We start from the raw sequence: 20,983 nt of genomic DNA on the forward strand, positions 1-20,983 counted from the left end.
AAATCCTTGCCCTTTTCAAAGAGAGCTGTCCTTAATGTCCTTGATCAGTTAATTATGTTTAACGAGGTCGTATGTGAAACTCAGCAACCCCTAGCAACTATTAATAGTCGTTTATTCATGAGTGTGCTCCGAATCTATAATGTGCCGTGTCTTAAAGACACGCTAGACACTATTGGTAATTATTCAAAATAATGATTAGCATAAAAACTACCTGTGTAACGAGCAACGGGGAGCTGTTGATAGTGTAAAACATAAGTAGGAGTTGAAACTTTGCATGGTGGAAATAAGATATAGAAGGGTTTGCGGTAACACCATGTAACGACTATTTCTAAGTGAGTTGGGGTGGTTCTGAAAAGAACCGTTGGTTAAAGCCATTATATCCTTTCGGTACAGAAAAAAAGTTCACAGATTTACACAATAATTTACAAGGTTTACAGAAGGTAATGGTGAAAGACTTCTCTTGAAATATTGTTCCATGAAATGCTTTACTTTTTGAGAAAACATTAAAACAATATAAATTCTCGTAAGCGAGAATTACGGATTTATTTTAAACACATGTCATGACACGGCGAAACGCGCGGAAACAAGAGTGGGTTTTCCCGTTATTTTCTCCCGACTCCGATGACCGATTGAGCCTAAATTTTCACAGGTTTGTCATTTTATATATAAGTTGTGATACACGAAGTGTGGGACTTGGACAATACTGTTTACCGAAAGTGTCCAATGGCTTTAACTCGACGGTTATGCTGAATCGCATTTGGATTCAAGAACATTCGTCAATTAATCAAGTACTTACTTGTCATTGATCACAAGAGATTTACCTCATGACATTGAAGCATGATTACACCTTCAACAATTTATATTTTATCAAATCGATAAAACATTTTGAGAAACGGCTCCCTCTGAAGTGACGTAGTTTTTGAGGAAGAGTTAACTTCTCAGTCTAACAATAAAATACGTCAGGCGTGAAACTTTTCTAAGCATCTGTAAACACACAAATCAGGTGCAACAAGGGCGTATCATTAAACGTACTTCCGTACTTCTGAGGTGATGGTGAGGGCAAACGATTTTCTTGCCACAAAAATTGGTTGTGTGCTTTCGGTGGCTGATAACAGAGTCCAATGTTGATTATTAACTTAATTAGTCGATATCTTGATGTACAAAAGAGACCTACAATAAGAAAGCAAATACCAGCGTCACAAAAACGTGTTGTGTCGCCTTCTTCAATAAATGTACAGAGCGCAACCATAGAGTTATTGACATTACATCTACGCAAGCAATCGTTCAAATGAACAACTCCGAAAATAAAACCTGGAAAAACCATCGTCACAAAAAAAATACGTGTGGTGTTCTTCAATACATGTAGGCCTACAGAGTGCAATCATAAAATTATTGACATCACAACTGCGCAACCAAACGTTCAAATGAACGAAAACAGTTTGTGCGAACGGTTGCAAAATGTTTGCGAAGGTGGGACGCAACACTGCTAAAGGGACGAGGTATAAATAACGGGGTCAGATGGGAGAATCTGTCCGCGCGAATGATTCTGTCCACATTGGTAGAAGGAGGATGGTTCAAAAGAGGGCGCTATTACCGTATGGGGGACACAGTTCTGGTGGGTGACAGGATCGCCAGCCACACTGGAACACATTACAGTGTTGGAGATTCAAATCATCGAACAAACTGGTGACTTCACAATGACTAGAATAAGTGTTGTCGTCTAAGTACTGAATCACAAGTTGGTATTTTGTGCAATTCATATTCATAGACATTAAGCCAATGTTTGTATGATAGCTTGGTGTTGTGTGCTTCTTTGTTTTTTGGTGTTTTTTCTTCTTTCTTTTTCTTTGTATCCCCTTGTAGGGGGTTGCCGAGTTCCCTTGACGGACAAGTCACCTTATCAAACATAAAACATTTATGCTACTATGTTCACTGATTTATGTTGGCAATTCCTTTTAGCCACATTTTTGCCTAGCTGAACATTCATGGTTTAGCTGTTCCTCTCTGCTGAATTACTGCATGTTCACTGCTGGCTGATCATAAGTTATTGCATTACTTTAAAAAGTGATCGGGTTTGATTTATCAATTTGTATTTATTCACTTCAGATTTAATCGGAAATTAAACAAATCACTGACAGGTAAAATTTAAAGCCATCAGACACTTTCGGTAAACAGTATTGTCCAAGTTCCACACTTCGTGTATCACAACTTATATAAATTACAAACCTGTGACAATTTAGGCTCAATCGGTCATCGGAGTCGGGTGAAAGTAAGGGGAAAAACCACCCTTGCTTTCCGCACGTTTCGCCGTTTCATAAAATTCGACATCGAGAATTGATAATTGTTTTAATGTTTTCTCAAAACAAAAAGCATTTCATGCAATTATATTTCAAGAGAAGGTCTTTCACCAGTACCTTCTGTAAACCTTGTTGGTTATGTGTAAAGAAGTTTCGAAAGTGTCCAATGGCTTTAAGAATCCGGATAATAGAACGGCTTCGAAAAAATCTCCTTCCGTGACTCCGTAGGACAGAGAACGAGAAAAAAATATGGTGGTAATGCTTAAAGTAAAGTTAAGTCCTCATAGGCGAATAAATACTCAGTCCCATTGCAAAATGTATTAGTACAGGCGGCAATTATTTTTTTCCGTACCCCACTACAGCCAATACCCAAACACATAAGTTATGGTCGCTTTCCCGGATCCCTTCACTGTTGACCCCGTAGCCAACGTGTGGTACGAAAACAGAAACTGCGTACAGGCGAAACAGCCATGGGTGAAGTCGAACCAGCGACCTCTGACCTCCACGTGGTGTAAACAGGTTCTGTTCGCGAATGCTGACTTTTGAGCAAAGAGATAATGCTTTGTGTTTTGCATGGCTCTATTGTGTCATAGGGTTACGGTCCAATGGGTGGATTTAACAATGAGGGAGCATTGAGAAGTGTTCCTGCGGTCATCAACCTGGAACTAGGAAATTCCAGTTTGTTTTATTATGTCTGCTGCACTGCCAAAACTAAGACCTGGTGGGACTTGAACTGGGCGAAGACACCACCGACGACTAAGTGAATGATGTTGTAGTGTTTGGTACTGTTGAAACAAATACCTCGAGCTCCACGGTTTAAGGTAAAACACAAGCGAGATACTACTGTGTCGGGTGATTTGTCCGCAATGTTTTTCTTCGTTTACACCACACTGCAGAAACGGGGGTGTGACATTGACACCAGTGGTTGTTGTCAAATATAGATACCGAAGAAATAATCAAAATTAACACCATAGGGTTTTTAAACTACACTCTAATTTATAGCAACACCGTGACGACACCGTAAATAACACATTTAATGTGTTATTTTAACACCATTAGATGTTAGTTTTAAAACAAAAATCGGTATCTATGTGACAACATCCATGGTGTCAATTGTTAAAGGCAGTGGACACTATTGGTAATTACTCAAAATAATTATTAGCATAAAACCTTACTTTGTAACGAGTAAATGGGGAGAGGTTGGTGGTATAAAACATTGTGAGAAACAGCTCCCTCTGAAGTGACCTAGTTTTGGAGAAAGGAGTAATTTTCCACGAATTTGATTTCGAGACCTCAAGTTTAGAACTTGAGGTCTCGAAATCAACCATCTAAACGCACACAACTTCGTGTGACAAGGGTGTTTTTTTCTTTCATTATTATCTCGCAAGTTTGATGACCGATTGAGCTCAAATTTTCACAGGTTTGTTATTTTATGCATATGTTGAGATACACCAACTGTGAAGGCTAGTCTTTGACAATTACCAATAGTGTCCACTGCCTTTAACACCAAGATTTTGTAGTGCATCAGATTGAATTGCTAACATTGCTTTCTTCAATATAGGGGGGGGGGGGGGTCCGTAGTTCGCAAACTGCTTTTTATGCGGCCCTCAAACTCCATTACTCTCTGTTTTGTAATGAATTTCAGTCTTTCTTTGGGTTTGTTATTATTGTACGATTGCATTATTGCTTGTTTTATTGTTAATATGGAAGTGGTGGCGCCAGTTGGAAACTTTTCCGCCACAGCATGTTCAAAGTTAACCAATTCGACATCCAAATTCCGATATTTCAAGGTCTTCTTTTTACATTGAATTTAACTTTCCAAAGTTCCTTTAATAATAATTGTTAAACTGCTTCTTACTATGTTGTTTCGTCATTAAAAAAAAAATTACTTTTCGTAAATAATCGCTGGTTAGGTTTTGCTGTGTATTTTCACATGTATCTATTGTGCCCAAGTTCTTTTGGTCTCTTACGATCACACGTAACAATAAAGATGTGGCCTTTGTCTTATTTGTTGACAGGGAAATGGCAGGCAAGAAATCCGACGCTGAAGTATCAGCTGTTTTGAGCAAGATCAGTAAGAATCACTTAGAATGTGTCATCTGCCACGAGAGATACAGTGAACCCAAAATTCTAGAGTGCCTCCACAACTTCTGCGAAAGATGTCTTGCAACATACCAGAAGTCTTCCGGAGATCCTTCCATCATCAAATGTCCTGTCTGCCGTAAGAAAATGACTTTTGCTCCCGGCACTGATGTCGTCGCTACCCTCAAGACCAACTTCCACCTCGTGAGCATGGTTGAAGACTTCACTCTCCAAGAGCAACTCACCCAGCCAGAGGCTGAGAAGGTGATTTGTGAGCTGTGCACCGAGCATCAAGAGGCAAAGTCTAGATGTATGGACTGTCAATTCTTCATCTGTCCAAGCTGCAAGGCCATCCACCAACGCATATCTGGCATGGCCGGTCATGACATCGTGGCGCTGGACACCCTACGATCCGGTGCAGTTGGCCTCCGGAGCAAGGGTCATGACGAGCCACCTTGTGAAAAACACAGAGGAGAGAAGAAGAGGTTCTACTGCCTGACATGCAACCAACTGATCTGCAGAGATTGCACCGTTGTTGAGCACCGTGATCCCGCACACAAATTCACTACCGTCGACGAGGCTGCAGCTCGTGGTAGGGAGACCACCAGAGAGCTGTGTCACAAAGTTCAGAAGAATTTGAAGATTTTTGAGGAAGCTAGCACAGAGTTAACTAAGATGAACACGGACATGGAAAAGTCGATGGTCTTAGCTCGTCAGAAGGTGACCGACCAAGCTGCTAGAGAAAGAAGAAAGATTGCGCGAATAGAAGGGAACATTGCCATTGATATCTCCAAACGACAGAATATTCATACACAGTTATTGTCCCAAGCCGGGGTCAAGATCACCAGTCAGACAAGTTCTAAGACGTTGCCACCCACGAAGGATGCGAGCGCACTGATGTATTCAAAACAACTGAAGGAGAAGTTGGCAAACCTCGACAGTTCTCTCAAGGCGTTTGGAAACACTATTGAGTCTTTGCTTGAAACACACGATACACTCGATGACTTATGTAGCGATTTACAATCAGCTGCCGCACAGGAAGTCGACGAAGACAAGTCCAAGGTGGACACCAGTTTGGACCATCTTTTTGATTCTATAGAACTAAGAAAATCCACAATCAAAGAAGTCTGTAAGATGACGAGCGATGACGTACTGCATATGCGCCAGACCCTGGAGACGACCTCGGACGCTGTAAAGTCAAGCTCCAACGTGGATTTTCTTAGCCTCCACCCTGTCCTGGACAGCCATCTCCGAGTTCTTCTCGCCCAAAGCCCCCGTACGCTACCCCTTGGATACTCGAAGATGGTCTTCAAGAGCAGTAATGACACAGCACTCGGTGAGATAACTTTTGGTGGAAGGCCCACATGGACATTTGCGAGAGAGATTAAACTAGACGGTGGCCGCAAAATAAACAGCATGGCTACTTCTTCAGATGATGAAATACTCGTTTCTTCACATGCTTACCTCCAGATCTTCCGCACTACTGGTGATTTAGATAGATGGACCAATAAACGATTTTATGGTAAGGTTTATAATATGTAAAGTTGTCATTTCTCGAAACTCACCCTGATCTAAATGATAGGCACGCAACTGTTCAGCATGTCATATGAACTCCTCTTTCTTCTGTAATAACTAATTACTTTGAAGTTGTTGGTGTGACTTTTATAAAAAGCAAGGACAGTCTTTCATTAACATGACAACAAGTCAGGTTTTATAAGTATTAGGAGCATGAAACCAGGCTCTCCGTTTCTCCCAACAATACATTCTTGCTTTGCATAGATGTAGAAAATAAAATCAATTCCAAAGCTTTATTCCAAGTACTGCATCTCTCTGCATGATGCATGTTTCCCTCCATCCTACAATCTAGATTGGTGTAAGAGGAATATAACTTCATACAATCAGCCCCCCCCCCCCGAGTTATTCTCAATTTAACTTTTGCGGTTCTTGTTTCCCCCATCATATCAAAATGTTTGGGGCTTGCTTTGGGCTAGAATTACATAGTAAATAAACTATATGAAGCGGTCTAATCCAGTGACACTTCATGACTGTTGACTTGAACACCATAGGATGCAATTTAAAATGTTACAAGTTTTATGGGTAGGTTCCACGCCAGGTTAATTGGGGTGACCAAAGGAGCAATTATGACGATTGCGTCTTTAAAAAAGGTGTAAATGTTGGTGAGACCACGGGGATATTTAAGATATAGAAGATCCCCTTCTATGCAAAAAGTACTGGCACGTCAAGGCTTAGGTTTCTGATAAGCTGCTGGGTGATTCTGTGCTTATGAACCCATTATAAACCTTTTTTTTACAGGTGGTCTCATAACAGCTTTCCCTGGTGGTGATACTTTCTGTTGCAGAGTACACGTACATGGTATGTCTATCCAGCTTTACTCGAAGGCTTGTTCGATGTTGAAAAGTTACGCCGTTCCTTCTGCTGTCGAGCAGAATGGTTCACAAATAAGTCTTGGTCATCCGGTCAACCTGGCATACTACAGAGATCGAGAAATCATCATCAGCTACTCTAATTGGAAAGGGATTATCGTTGTCGATACGTCTAATGGCTCCATGGTCTGCAAGATCCCAGTTGATATGGAACCCGATTTCCTTTCATGTACCAGCAGAGGGCGCATCCTCGTCGCTTCAAGGGAGCCTGCTCGTGTCGAGTGCTTGGACGAAAACTATGCCAGCTCGTTCACCATTCATCCGACCATGACAGGATCGTCACACTATTGGAAAAGAGTCATCTGCTCTGGCCTTTGCCGTGACAGCTGGGACATCATCTACGTGGCCGTATCAAGAGAGGGCGGGATTCACATTCACCAGTACACATCGTGTGGGAGCTTCATTGGGTGTTTGTCAAGTAGTACAATCTCCCAGCCAATCGTCGGCATCGGGGTGACTGGGAATGGCACACTTGTAGTCGCTGAGCAAAACAGTAGTAAATTGAAGTTGTTTGAAATGCTCCGTGAAGAGGTTGCATTGTAGATGCTAAAGCAGAAGGTAGGTTCGAGTCCCAGTCGTGATAGGTGTGTCCTTAAACAAGACATTGCTTCGTCCTTCGGGTGGGACGTAATGCCGTTGATCCCGTGTTCTGTGTAACGCCCGTAACGCACGTAAAAGAACCCAGGGGTTTAAATATCTGTTTAAAGATCTGCTTAAAAACCTGCTTAAATATCTGTCTAAAACTTTGCTTAAAAATCTGCTTAAAATATCTGCTAAAAAAAACATGCTTAAAATCCTGCTTAAAAAACCGACAACTCATACGTCATGTGAAAGGGATCTACGTCATAAAAGTTACACTAAAGGGACCAAGTTTTACCCTTTCTTCCGGTCGAAGCCGGAAGTTGAAGTGAACAAATTTATATTCCCAGCCCTTGTTTTGAGGTTTGCAAACAAATGACGAAATGTTGACATGGTTTCTCTGCATGAAGCTTGACCCTTAGGCCTTCTCAAGTAAAAAGATGAAGCCAGTATCTTCAACAGCACCCTCTTGTGACAACATTTTAAATGTACAATTAAGTGTCACCTAAAAATGCATATCATGAGATCCACAGCTGTTATAATTTTAATCTTCGCCTTTTCTGTGAGTGGTTAATAAATGAAAATTATTTATATTTGTTAAAGACCTGCAGCCGATTTCACGAAACGCTAGGATTAATCCTTTCGTGAGAGGATAACAGATCTGTAGCAAAAAGATCTTTTAAATGGATTTTATGTTCATTGTACTTATATGCTTACAATAATTTCATTACTTTTAACATTTGCCTTCTAGCATCATACAGTGTTTATAATTCTTCAAATACAACGTTTCTATTTATTTATATTATTTAGTTGTATTATATATAATATAAGCTCAAAATGTGATGTCATACGATTCTTTGAAGTTGATTTGAAAAATATTTTCAGCAAAATAAGTCTTAAAATCAAGCATTTAATTTCCATTTCCATTCACTGTACTTTGTGTATAGAAATATTCTATGAACCCGGAGCTATTTACGGTTCAATCTATCTCCTTTCTTGCAAAATATTATTAATAAATTTATGTATATTGTTAATACGCGCTTTCGTTAAAAATTTTCAGTATGGTCTGATTGCCTTGATTCACCTTTGCTGTTTGTTAATAAACTCACGGAATGTTTTCAACAGAAATGGTATTTTTACTTGTTTATATTGCACTTGTTCACCATTTTAATGTAATTTTGATATGTGTACACTTCTGAACTTTTCGTAATTATCAAGTAAAAAATCAGGCCCCTCCTTAAAGGTTTTTTGAAAAACTAAAAACACTTCTGCCGTTGAGAGCGGCGTCAAAGGACAATGCCGCTGACGTCATTTGTGGGAGTTTGCTTTGTTATACATCCACGCTGCAACAAAGCGGCTTTATCTACTTATGACGTGTTGAGAGTGATTACGTAACGGGGCTTTTCGCAAATCTCGCAGAAAAGCTCTGGACAAGGGCATACAAAATGATTGTTTTTTTTACACAATTGAAACCTATTTATAATCATATGACTCGATTTCCTTATTCATCGAAAACATTTTAAGTGGAATTCAGCAAAGTTCACGACTTGACATTTTCGTTCAAGCAGGTCTTTTATACATAAATAGTACGTCGCATGTTAAAGTTAGACAAAACAAACACGATTATTCCAATTTTCGGTCCAAGGCTCGCATTATGCATGCATCTGAGCTACAAATACACATTTTACAAAACCCTTTTCACAGTCCTTGCAAATTCCTCTGTCCACCCAAAATAAACGATCCATTCCCATAAAATGGCCATTAGTCAGTGACCCAAATTGAAAACTCTTTTTTTTTTTTTTTTTCACAGAGCCACAGCGAAATGTGCGAAGTACGCACGCGCGAAGGCTGATTTGTGATATGAAGTTGCCTCATCTGTTCGGGGGGCTCTTGCAATGATTTGGTAAAAGATTTTAATAATTTCATTATGACGAAATTTTGACGGAAAGAGCCACTTTTGACGGAAAGGGAAAAAAAATATTGCAATGTCGTTTGGGGAAAAAAAAATCGTTTCCGGGGGTGGGGGTATACGTTGACGAAGTAGCGTACCAACAGAGGGCGTTGTCTAAGACGGTGGTCTTCGCCTTATTTCTATAGACTTGTCTCCAGGCACTGGTTTTTTAGGCCCAAATGGTTTCATGATAAACATGCAGTGACATAACTTTTTCTTATATCTGCGTTACGATAGGTCCGAACTTAGATTGTCTTTCCCCAACAATCTGAGGTGATGTATTGCACTTTGGTCGTCTGCTATATGAGTGTGCATAGACCTTTTCGCAAATACTGAGGCGCGCGCGTAAAGCTTGGAATTAGGTGCATTGTGGTCTAGCTGGTATCCAAATTTTTATCCATATCTATCCCACAATGCACCACATTCAACCATCTGCGCTTGCGCATTGCTATTTGCGATAAGGTCTATAATAGTGGTATGTATGCCTATCATCATCATGTCGAGCGCCATCTGGAAGCTCGAGCATGCTCAATGATTTTTCTCCTGATGTTCCGGTCCAGCATGCAGGAGCGTAGTTTCTTAGCGATGGTCAAGCCATCGTTTCAGTGTGTCTAGGAGGAGAGACATCTTCCCCCACGCGAAGCCTTGCCTTGTGTGTGGGCTCCCAGAGGATGGTTGGGCTAGCGGCAAGCTCCGAGTGGCGGACAGCTTACGGGAGTTCCCTTTAGGAGTCTTTTTACACAATGAGGCAATAATGACCCCACGAGATAATTCTTTAGAAAAAAAAATGAATTTAAACAAAACAACAATAACGGATGCCCACAACCGAAAGATTGTGCGTAACGCCTATTTACGCCGTGTGTAAATGGGATGCGAAGGCCCACTCCAGTGTCTTTGTTTAACCCCACGTCATTTTCCCTTGCGCTGGTTGAGATATTGATAAATAGAAAATCAATTGTAGAAAACAATTCTAAAAATAAATGTAAACTTAAAGAAATACTGTAAAAAAAGAAATCAAAGCCTATTGAAAACCAATCATGACTAGTTTGGGAATTGAAAGGGAAACAAATCATTGCGAAAGTGTCTTGAAACAAATTAGAACCAATTATATGAGGATTTCTTTTTTTTTAGCGTTGGGGCAAGTTTGATTGACGGAGTAATTCCCCAAGTTAGAGGGAGAATTGGAATTATTATCCTATACCGATTGAGACATGTCCCCGTTGGGTATAGACCTTTATTATCACGGTGCAGCCATCTTGAATTTCTCTCATTGATATCAATGTTACCAAATCGAAGCTGGGAGAACACAAGAGTCTGGTCCCTAATTGCAAGATGATTTTTAGCATGCATTATTGCTATTCGATACAAGGAACATGACCGAGATGGAGGCAGCATGATGACGGTTTATTGTATGCCAGAGGACTGATGCGCGTAGGAAAGGATGTACATGTACTATGACAGTGAAGAGCTGTCACTTTCCATTCTTTCTTTGATTCATTGTTCGTAAATAATGCACCACTTCATTCCAGTTATGTGTCCATCCACTGCTTCAACATTAAGCCATCAAAGGCCACACCCAAGGCTAATGCATTCGCCCCCGATCCTCAAATTCGCAAACGGGTAGTGCTCCAGTTATCTGATTAGTCCAACTTGATAAATACAATTATAGTATAATCAACCTGGATAACGTGGGTGATTGGTCTTAGTGGTTATTTGAGGTTCTAGAACGTCTTAATATTAAGAAGCAGGATGTATTGTCCGCCTTGCTTCGAGCCCGCCCTCAAGCAGAGATTTACAGACACAGAGAGGCAAAGTATTAAGAGGCTACACAATAATTATTTATAGGCAGTTCTTACAATGAAATATTCAGTTGCTTCCGCATTTAGTCTCTCTCTTTATTGGAATTTTCCTCCCTGGACAATTACACACTCTTTTCAGCTTCAGAAATAACTTTAAAAAACTCGTTCGTTCAGTTAAGGTTTTAAAAGTGTTTTGGCCACCTTATGCAGAATGCTTAAGTTGCTGGTCATAACATGAATCCCTAGTATGTTTATAATTTACCTGTAGAAGTTTCAGCTTCTTCATTATAGTCGTCAAGTTTTTGAGAGAGAAAAAAAGTGAAAATCACACAGCGTTTTGTTTTTTTGTTTTTAAGAAGAGTCGCATAAATAGTAATGGTAAATGTAGGCATACATGCTAAATGAGCAATGATCGTCTCCTGAGACGAAAATTTTCTTCGTGACATTGTTTTACTCTTTCTTAAAATGAAAAAAAAAAAAAAAAAAAAAAAAAAAAAAAACGTTACACGGTATAATGATGATGATAGTAGAAAGCATTCCTTGAAATATTCCAGTCTGAAAATTTATATTTGATGAGAAATAGATAATCTAATTTCGCGTTTAGAGTTTATCGCTCAGGGAGCGTTTTATTCGTTTGTTTTGGCATCGATGCTAAGCAAAATTTGAATCGGTTTTTCACTATTCTCTCGTGACCCAGATGGCCGATCGACCTCAAAATTCTACAGATGTGTCAGTTTATGTTTACGGTGGATTACATAAGGTGCTAACTTTTTTTGCTAGCAAAACCAATTATGTAAACGTTCCTTTAATGTAAATCTGTGGACATTGTGTTTTGTGTTCTATAAAAAACTAGTACGCTTAAAGTATATGCCTACATAATATAGTACATGTCTTGCCTATGCTCATTGGGCGTCTTTGTGACATACAAAGTCCCATTACCACATAGGGCAATATTGTTTTACTGACTGTAATTTGTCTTAAAGGCAGTGGACACTATTGGTAATTACTCAAAACATTTATTAGCATAAAACATAATTTGGTATCAAGTATTAAATAGAGAGATGTTGATAGTATAAAACATTGTGAGAAACGGCTCTCTCTGAAATGGAGTAGTTTTCGAGAAAGAAGTAATTTTCCACGAATTTGATTTCGAGACCTCAAGTTTAGAATTTGAGATCTCGAAATCAACCATCTCAACGCACACAACTTCGTGTGACAAGGGTGTTTTTTCTTTCATTATTATCTCGCAAAATCGATGACCGATTGAGCTCAAATTTTCACAGGTTCGTTATTTAATGCATATGTTGAGATACACCAAGTGAGAAGTCTGGTCTTTGACAATTACCAATAGTGTCCACTGCCTTTAATACATTGTTAATACCTTGTGAATATCTCTTTTTGAGTAGTGTTAGTTCTGAAAAGAACCATGTGGTTCTCAAAAAGACAATCAGAGCATACTGATTGAAACGTTGAGTCGTTAACCACCGTTTTTTTATTTTTATTTTTTATTTTTGTTTTTAGCAACAACGCTAAAATCAAGAAAAGATATTCACATAATTGCTGCCGCAAGCCTCTTTAGTTATAGACCTACTTCCACAATGCAAAGTTTCCAATTACACGTATACTATTATAGCTTAGCTTTAAAGCTTTAACTTACATGTGGATGCATTCCATCTTCACAAACTAACCCTAAGAACAGACGTTAATGGTGTTTACGTAAAAGGGAAATATATAAAAAGTCGACCTTCCAGGAAATACATCCATTAGTTTGTTTCCTTTAAAAAAAAATGGCCTGATGTTTTACCTTCGGCCTTTCTCGAAGGCTAAAATGACAACATGGCAAATATGAACAGGTGAAGTAACATGAGCAATCAAGTGAAAAACATTTATAGAGAGAGGGTCAGACAGCACACGCCAAAAAGCAGTTTAACGTAGTTTTTGAGAAAGAAGTAATTTCTCACTAAAGTAATTATTTGAATTGAATTGAATACCTCATCTGAATGCACAAAACTTGTGCGACAAGGGTTTTTTCTGTCAAGCATATGTTGAGATACATCAAGTGAGAAGACTGGTCTTTAACAACAAATGTGTCCAGTGCGCGTATTTTTTTCCTAGGACGAACGTGGGCAATTAACATAAAATGTTTCAGTTTAAGTAACTGTCAAATTTGTTCTAATTTGAATAGCCGTTACTTAAATTGGAACATTTTATGTTAATTGCCCACGTTCGTCCTAGGGAAAAAAATACGCGTCCAGTGCCTTAAGCTCAAAACCTTTCATGAGGCTGTATAGATTTAAGGTTTAGAGCGCGTCACATGATATGTATTAGTTTTACTAGACGGCGGCCGCGTGATAGAGCATCGTTTGCCGTGTGATAGTCCGACGACTATCACACGGCGTGCAGTACCCAGACGTCTTTTTACCCACCTCGAACCAAATCAGTTGTGCATGTGTGTATCTGAATTGCGCGTACCGACGTTACGTGTACGAAGATGATAAATAGTCTGTTGGGGTGATATAAAACAAATATTGACATCTTCGAGTGCTATGGTCAAAACTATGACTACCTCGGTAATCCCCGGACCATTCCATTTTCCCGGGATCACCTCGGGAGTCGTAGTTTTCACGATAGCACTCTAAGCACTCGAAGCAGTCAATATTTGTATAATATACACAAAGCTTTTTCTAGGTTCATACAAATGGTGTGTGTACACTTTAAAGGAACATTACAGAAATGGTTTTTGCTATACAAAAAACAGTTGCTGGCAGTGTAAGCACTTATGTAATCCACCATTTACATAAACGGACAAACTTGTAGAAGTTTGAGATCGATAGGTCATCTTGGTCACGTGAGAATAGTGAAAACCGACTACAAATTTTGCATTGCATCGATGCCAAAATTAAAATGAATAAAACGCTCACTGAGCAATAAACTCCAAACGCGAAGTTAAGATTGTTTATTTCTCATCAAATATGACATTTCAGACAGAAATATTTCAAGTGATATTTATAACTATCATCATCATTATACCAAGTATGTTTTATGTAAATCTGTGATCTTCAAGATTTTTGTTTCTTACCAATTCTGTAACGTTCCTTCAACCCTAAAAGTGTCTTATAACTGGAGATTTGGAGTCAATTAGTCCATGAGTCGAACTGCCTTATTGAGCCTGTCTGGGGGAGAATTCATTTTTGCTTAAAAACATGAACGAGTAATTAAGGAAAATGTGTTTTCGGTCTACTCTAGCTGCAGACCTTTAGGGCATCAGGTTTATAGGCCATCGGGGGTCTTTGCCAGTTTCTAAAATAAAAATATCTTATTTTGTATCAGATGTCAAAATATGTTGTAGGTAAAGGAACACGTAGCCTTGGATCGGACGAGTTGGTCTACAAATCGTTTGTAACTGTTTGTTACAAAACGCATATGGTTAGAAAGATGTTGTTAAAGTACAATACAATGATCTACACAAATATGCCTCGAAATTGCGTGGTTTTCCTTTTACCTCGTCGACTAACACGGTCGGCCATTTATGGGAGTCAAATTGTTGACTCCCATAAATGGCCGACCGTGTTTCTTCGCGACGTAAAAGGAAAACCGTGAAATTCCGAGGCATGTTGGTGTGGATCATTATATTTTACTTTTAAGTTATCTTTCTAACCATATGCATTTTGTAACAAACGGTTTCAAGCACTTTTCAAAGACCAATTCGACCGATCCAAGTCAACGTGTTCCTTTAAGTTCCATTGGTCTCCTCTTTTCAGCGCTTCGATATTGTTGTAAAGGTACTTTACGCTCTGTTAAGTAATGGAAGGTTAAATCGCGTTAGAATGTTATACATCGAAGGTCGTACACAATATGCGTATACTTCTTTTTATCGGATTACTAACAAAAGAATATCTAAGTTGCATATTAATTCCATATGCCATTAAAAAGCGTCAAGTATGTTTTGTCTTCTTTTATCAAACAAACCATGCATCCCGCGTTTCCTTCTTAATAAAACTGCACATGAAGTTACCATGGTTACTACAGGATATAATCCTAAAAGAGTTTAAAGTTTACTCCTTTAATCAATGTTGTCCCTCCTTCACCATTGATGATAGAGAGATGGTTCAGCATTCTTACTGAATGCTTTCACTTTAGTTCTCCACCCGACGGATATTTCATCTATCTTTTGCTCGCGGAGGACGTTTGCCAATTGTAATGCTTTCATGTCATAGTCCTGTTCATTATATCCACCTCAAAGAGCCGTCGGCAACCCTCGATTGCCTTCGAGATCAAAGTCTTTCGTTTGATTACACTGTAGTTTTATGGTTGGCTTTAATTGTCATTTATCAGTTTGTCCAATCTACCGTCCACCCTTTTCTTTCTTTCTCCAAATCATTCTAAGCTTGACGTTGGCCTATCTTTTGTCATGATTGTTTGTCTTTCAACCATAATTGAAAAGAAGAAGAAACAAACATTTTGTGATAAGTACTGTAAGCTAAAAGACCGTCAGTGTTTCGCTCCCTTCGTGGTCGTTGCATGGTTCAACTGAAGCGGTATACTTGCTTTTGAAACAACGCGAAAATGACTGAGCTGTCTCTCATACATGTTTGATCCAAATCGATAAGAATTTGAACTGATGTTATTGCAATTGAATTCAATTGTCTACGGTAGTTTAAATATCAGCACTGGCCCTTCTATTTGGGTGTTCATTCTTGCGATGCCATCATACTTTTAAATACTATTGACCCATTTCACCTGACGTCATAATCAGAATAATCTTGGATGCGCCATTTTGGTCGTCAATGTCAACGTGTGTTGTTCAGTGAAGTGCGCATTTTTAGGTGACGCGGCGTTTACACGTAAACCTACAGAGAGGTTTCGCGTGACGTCACAATCGTCAGTTTTTGACACCCGCCGCCGCCATGTTGAGTACTATTATCAGCAGGCCTGTAACTAACGTAACGCATAAACGGTGCAAACATCAAACCAAAGCAGTTCATGTTAAATGTAAATCGTAAGCCAGGAGACCGCGAATATTTTTTTCGGCAACCATCGATTATTTGGCACCAAGCGGGGCCTAGCAAAGGCTGGCAAACAATCTGAACCTGAATTTGCTTGTTTTGTTACGGATCACACAGAAGCATATAGCAGCCAAGATAACATTGACTTAATTTTTTTAGTCTTTTGAGATGACACTTGAGTTTTGAACTTCCATTCCAGTCCCAAGTATGTTTTTGTTCAAGGCACTGGACACTATTGGTAATTGTCAAAGACCAATCTCCTCACTTGGTATATCTCAACATATTTTTATGCAGAAAATAACAAACCTGTGAAAAGTTGCGCTCAATTGATCGTCGAAGTTACGAGGTAGCAACAACAGAAAAAGTCGTGTGCTTTCAGATGCTTGATTTCGAGACCTCAAATTCTAAATCTGAGTTCTCCAAATCAAATTCGTGAAAAATTACTTCTCGAAAATTGCGTTTCTTCAGAGGGAGCCGTTTGTACTATCAACAGCTCCCCATTACTCGTTACCAAGTAAGGTTTTATGATAATACTTTTTTTGAGTAATTGCCAATAGTGTCCACTGCCTGTATCGTTGTTTTCTCTCTAATTTCACTCTTTTAAATTTAATTTTGACTTGCTTAAGACATCTTTGCTTTCTTCAATCTTGTCCTTTGTATATTTAAGTTTTTAAATGTGTACATGACATGAACAAAATGTTTTTCGGCCTCTGGCCGAGAATATTTTTGTTTTATTGTGAATAAACCATCTACAAATAAATCAAATCCCCATGCCAATGCATTTTGTCAACGTGAATCGCCCCCTTCAGATAGTTGAATCTAAAATATACCAGAGTGCCGATGAAGGCAAGCCAAATACCGCACCACCATTGCCGAAAACAAGTCATACATTAACTTTTTTGCTAAAATCCCAGTTCTGGTTTGAACAAAAATAATGTGTTTTCTTCAGTGGTGTTTCCGTGATGCGGTAGGTAGTTGGTAGCCATGTCCACGTACGTCCATACAAAATGAATAATGTCTCGCAATAAGTGCGGCCTCAAGAGTAAAACTGCAAAGTTTGTTTACTTTCACGAGCAAATTTTTCCTTGATGTGCACCTTTACCTCCGTCACCCATCCAATTTGATTGTATAGTGCATCAATGGACTTAAATGCGCTCAGAGTAACGGTATTTAATAACATCTGGCTACCACACTGCTGAGAAAAGTTCAATGTTAGGAGACCAATCGGCAGGTTTGAATTCATAATAATGGATCTTTGTTGTTTTAAAAAAAAAATGTTTTAACGAATGAATCCGTTAGTATTTTTCTCACAGTATCGACCGGCGTTGACTTGCATTATCCGGAGTTAATATTACGGCTTGAAGTAATTCAATTGTTTAACCAATAAAATTGTTCGTTGGACAATACTGTGCGCCGCGCGTACAAATCTGTGCGTCTCGATTGTTTCGTCACCGTTTTTCCTCTAAGATGGCGGCTGGATGACGTCAATGCATAAGGTCTATAGGAAAACTGTCTACCTCAATTGCAATGTTGATTTCATAGCTAATAACCATTATGTTGTAGACATAATTTAGTAAAAACAAAATCATTACCAAAATTACCAAAGAGGATGATAGTCGCCTTTAAAATGTATCTGCCCCACAGGATGCTGACTAATTGTCGCATTCAATTGTTACTAACAATTCACAATAGTGCTACAAAACTTGACTAAAGGTGAGCCACCCGATAGCTTCTGCATGACAGCGTGTAAAGTGGATAAGTGTAGGGCAAGTGTTTTAAAACATCAACATTCTAAATCCAAAGATAAAGATTTACAAAACTGACTATTTTGAACACTGTACATTATCAACCAACTAATTAGCAGTTGATGAATTTCCAAAATCTTCATTGGTAACCGGCAGACCAAAAACTATTCTGAATCCGCGGCGGAACTGTCTGTATTTAACGGCATAGATGAACGGGTTCAGACACGAATTAGACGCAACCAGTGCCACCGAAACGATGTACACAGCACCGTTGAAATCCAGCGGGTAGCCGAAGTTGAACATGAAGAACACAACGGCATTCATGGACCAGCATCCGACGTACGTGGCGAAGACGATCACCAGGGTCTTGAGGGTGTTACGACGGGCCCGTAGAAGCGATCTCTCCATGGTGTCAACCGGGTGCGAACCACTGCTGACCGTAACCGGTTGCGGGCCCACACTCACCGCTTTCCGCTTCAGCACTACCATGATGTGAACGTAAGCGAAGAGCATAGCGCACACCGGGAGAAAGTACTGCAGGAGGAAGATCATGACGCCGATAGCCTGCGAGCCCGGGACGCTTACGGACTGGCATGACCCGGAGATCACAGCGTAGAAAGCGATATCGTAGAAGCTACTTGCCATACCGATGATCCAGACCCCTGCGATCAGAATACGGACAGGGACAGTCCCGTAGATTACCCCGTGCTGGAACGGGAACACGATAGCGACGTATCTCTCAAAAGTAACGGACACCAGGTTCAGTGTTGAAGAGGTGAAAAACGACCACAAGAAGAAATCTGAAATCCAGAGGCGACAGAGTAAGTTCCCACCGAAGTTATCAGCGAGAAACACCGGGACTGGTATGTTGCTGCTTAAGAGGAGCATTACAGAGCCGAGGAAGTCTATGGTAGCCTGGTTAAAGATGAAGTAGTTAGTAGTGGTATGCATTGATGTCACTTTGTAGATGACCAGACAGACGAGAGCATTGCCCAGAATGCCTAGTAGCCCTACAATGGTCTTGATCACCCGAAGAACCAAGATTCCCTCGGCCATTTTTACGTAAATACTTCAAGTTGTTTTACGTGTTCGTTTTTAAGAGGATTTCTTTGAAAACGGTGGAGCACGTTTACCAAAAGATCTGTTTGAATAACTCTAGTTGAGTACCCACGCCTTATATACGAAGAAGAATGTTGTTGCCAGCGTGTAAGTGACAAACTATACGTTAGAAGAGCCTGTCACGTGACTTCGTTTCTATTATAAGACGCAGTGTTCATTTTAGTGGACCGTTCATAGAACACATTGACGCGTTTCCTATTCATTTGATTATCAACTTAATAGAGGCAGAATATATTGAAATATCCCTGCTCCGCCCCGAGCATTTCCATTATTTGTAAAATTCAATTGCTCGTGCAAGCAGTATACATTGAAAGTGTTCGTTACAGGGTTGAACATGTTCAGTGCCGTCTTCGAGATCAACTGTTTGACTAGTCTTGGTGCAAGACGTTTCTCGTCTCCGAGGCGGTGAGTGGACTATAAGTCAGGTGAGTCGGTGCGCGCGCTGTCGGTGAATTGGCCGCGGTGTGCGTGAAAAGGGAACGAGAAACGTCTTGCACCAAGACTACTGTTTGACTGGAAGGCAATGGAGATCCGTGAGCAGAGGTGTGGCAAGGGAAATACTTAGGCCTCTGTGGATCAGTCGAGTGGCCTTGTTTCGGTGTTTCTGTAAAGCGGTTGAGACCGTGTTGCTTAAAGGCAGTGGACACTATTGGTAAGTGTCAAAGACTAGCCTTCATAGTTAGTGTATCTCAACATAAGCAAAATAACAAACTTGTGAAAATTTTAGCTCAATCGGTCATCGAACTTGCGAGATATGAATGAAAGAAAAACACCCTTGATACACACGAAGGTGTGTGTGCGTTTAGATGGTTGATATCGAGACCCCAAGTTCTAAATCTGAGGTCTTGAAACCAAATTCGTGGAAAACTACTTCTTTCTCGGAAACTATGGCACTTTAGAGGGTGCCGTTTCTCACAATGTTTTATACCATCAATCTCTCCCTCTTACTTGTCACAGAGAAAGGTGTTATGCTAATAATTATTTTGAGTATTACCAATAGTGTCCACTGCCATTAAGTCCGGTGAGAGGGGAGTTGCAATAGTCAAGGAGTGAGATAACCAGTGCATTGTCATTGAGGCACACATAACGTAATATTGCGTACCTTTATTAGATGGCAAGACAGGTGGTTGTTAATATAGCAATTCCTTTCTTTAGACGTCACGCAGGTCTTCTCGTACTACGGACGCACTATAGACGTGGTGCGCGCGGGTCGTCATTTGGAATGTCACACAAACTTCGTGCCATCTTCGTAAGTTTGGGACACTTTGACCTTTTGCAAGTTACGAAGTGTCCGTTATCCCGTAATTTGAGACGTCAGACACGTCGTACCATTGCTACTTCGTACCTTCTGGACACTTGGTACCGTAACCGAAATGGTCACCTCGTACCATGAGCCGAGAGCGAAGTATAGTATATTAAACCATTTATATCTGAGTCACTTTGTTCCGACAGCCGAGTCACTTCGTACCTTCAATAAATGTGTATTTTCATATGCGTTAAAGGCAGTGGACACTATTGGTAATTACTCAAAATAATTTTAAGAATCATAAACTTACTTGGAATGCTGATAGTACAAAACACTGTGAGAACAACCTCCCTCTGAAGTAACCTAGTTTTTGAGAAAGAAATAAATTTCAACGAATTTAATTTCGAAACCTCAAATTTAGAATTTGAGGTCTCGAAAACAAGCATCTGAAAGCACATGACTTTGTCTAACAAGTTTTTTTTTTTTATTCATTATCAACTCGCAACTTCGACCACCAAGTGAGAAGACTGGTCTTTGTCAAATAACAAATAGTGTCCAGTGTCTTTAATGTCTGTTTAGCTTCGAAATCGACTGAATGAATGTAGTCATTTCTATTTTAAAATTATGTCAATTTTCCTTTTGGATATGAAACTGTTAGAACACCGGACCGGTGTGGCGGTTTCAACTTTCCGCCGTGTTCAGTTTTACAAATGAC

At 39.8% G+C, this 20,983-nt stretch overlaps 2 protein-coding genes across 2 annotated transcripts; one reads left to right on the forward strand and one right to left on the reverse strand.

Annotated features, from left to right (window-relative positions):
* Nucleotides 1–2,999: 2,999 nt before the first annotated feature.
* On the forward strand, nt 3,000–8,453 carry LOC139945091 (uncharacterized). The gene is made up of 3 exons (XM_071942349.1): nt 3,000–3,118; nt 4,316–5,901; nt 6,693–8,453. The coding sequence occupies exons 2-3, from the start codon at nt 4,320–4,322 to the stop codon at nt 7,364–7,366; spliced, it is 2,256 nt and encodes a 751-aa protein (XP_071798450.1). The 5' UTR covers nt 3,000–3,118; nt 4,316–4,319; the 3' UTR covers nt 7,367–8,453.
* A 9,558-nt stretch (nt 8,454–18,011) lies between these two features.
* Nucleotides 18,012–18,959, reverse strand: LOC139945367 (galanin receptor 2b-like). The gene has a single exon (XM_071942716.1). The coding sequence runs from the start codon at nt 18,957–18,959 to the stop codon at nt 18,012–18,014; it is 948 nt and encodes a 315-aa protein (XP_071798817.1).
* Nucleotides 18,960–20,983: the final 2,024 nt, after the last annotated feature.

The sequence above is a fragment of the Asterias amurensis genome, chromosome 12 (genome assembly GCF_032118995.1).
Source record: "Asterias amurensis chromosome 12, ASM3211899v1".
NCBI lineage: Eukaryota > Metazoa > Echinodermata > Asteroidea > Forcipulatida > Asteriidae > Asterias > Asterias amurensis.

Bases quoted from the DNA above. Each gene is read 5' to 3' on its own strand.
- LOC139945091 (XM_071942349.1), top strand. From the start codon at position 4,320: ATGGCAGGCAAGAAATCCGACGCTGAAGTATCAGCTGTTTTGAGCAAG. The intron at 5,902-6,692 runs GTAAGGTTTATA...TTTTTTTTACAG, and splicing joins GACCAATAAACGATTTTATG to GTGGTCTCATAACAGCTTTC.
- LOC139945367 (XM_071942716.1), bottom strand. From the start codon at position 18,959: ATGGCCGAGGGAATCTTGGTTCTTCGGGTGATCAAGACCATTGTAGGG.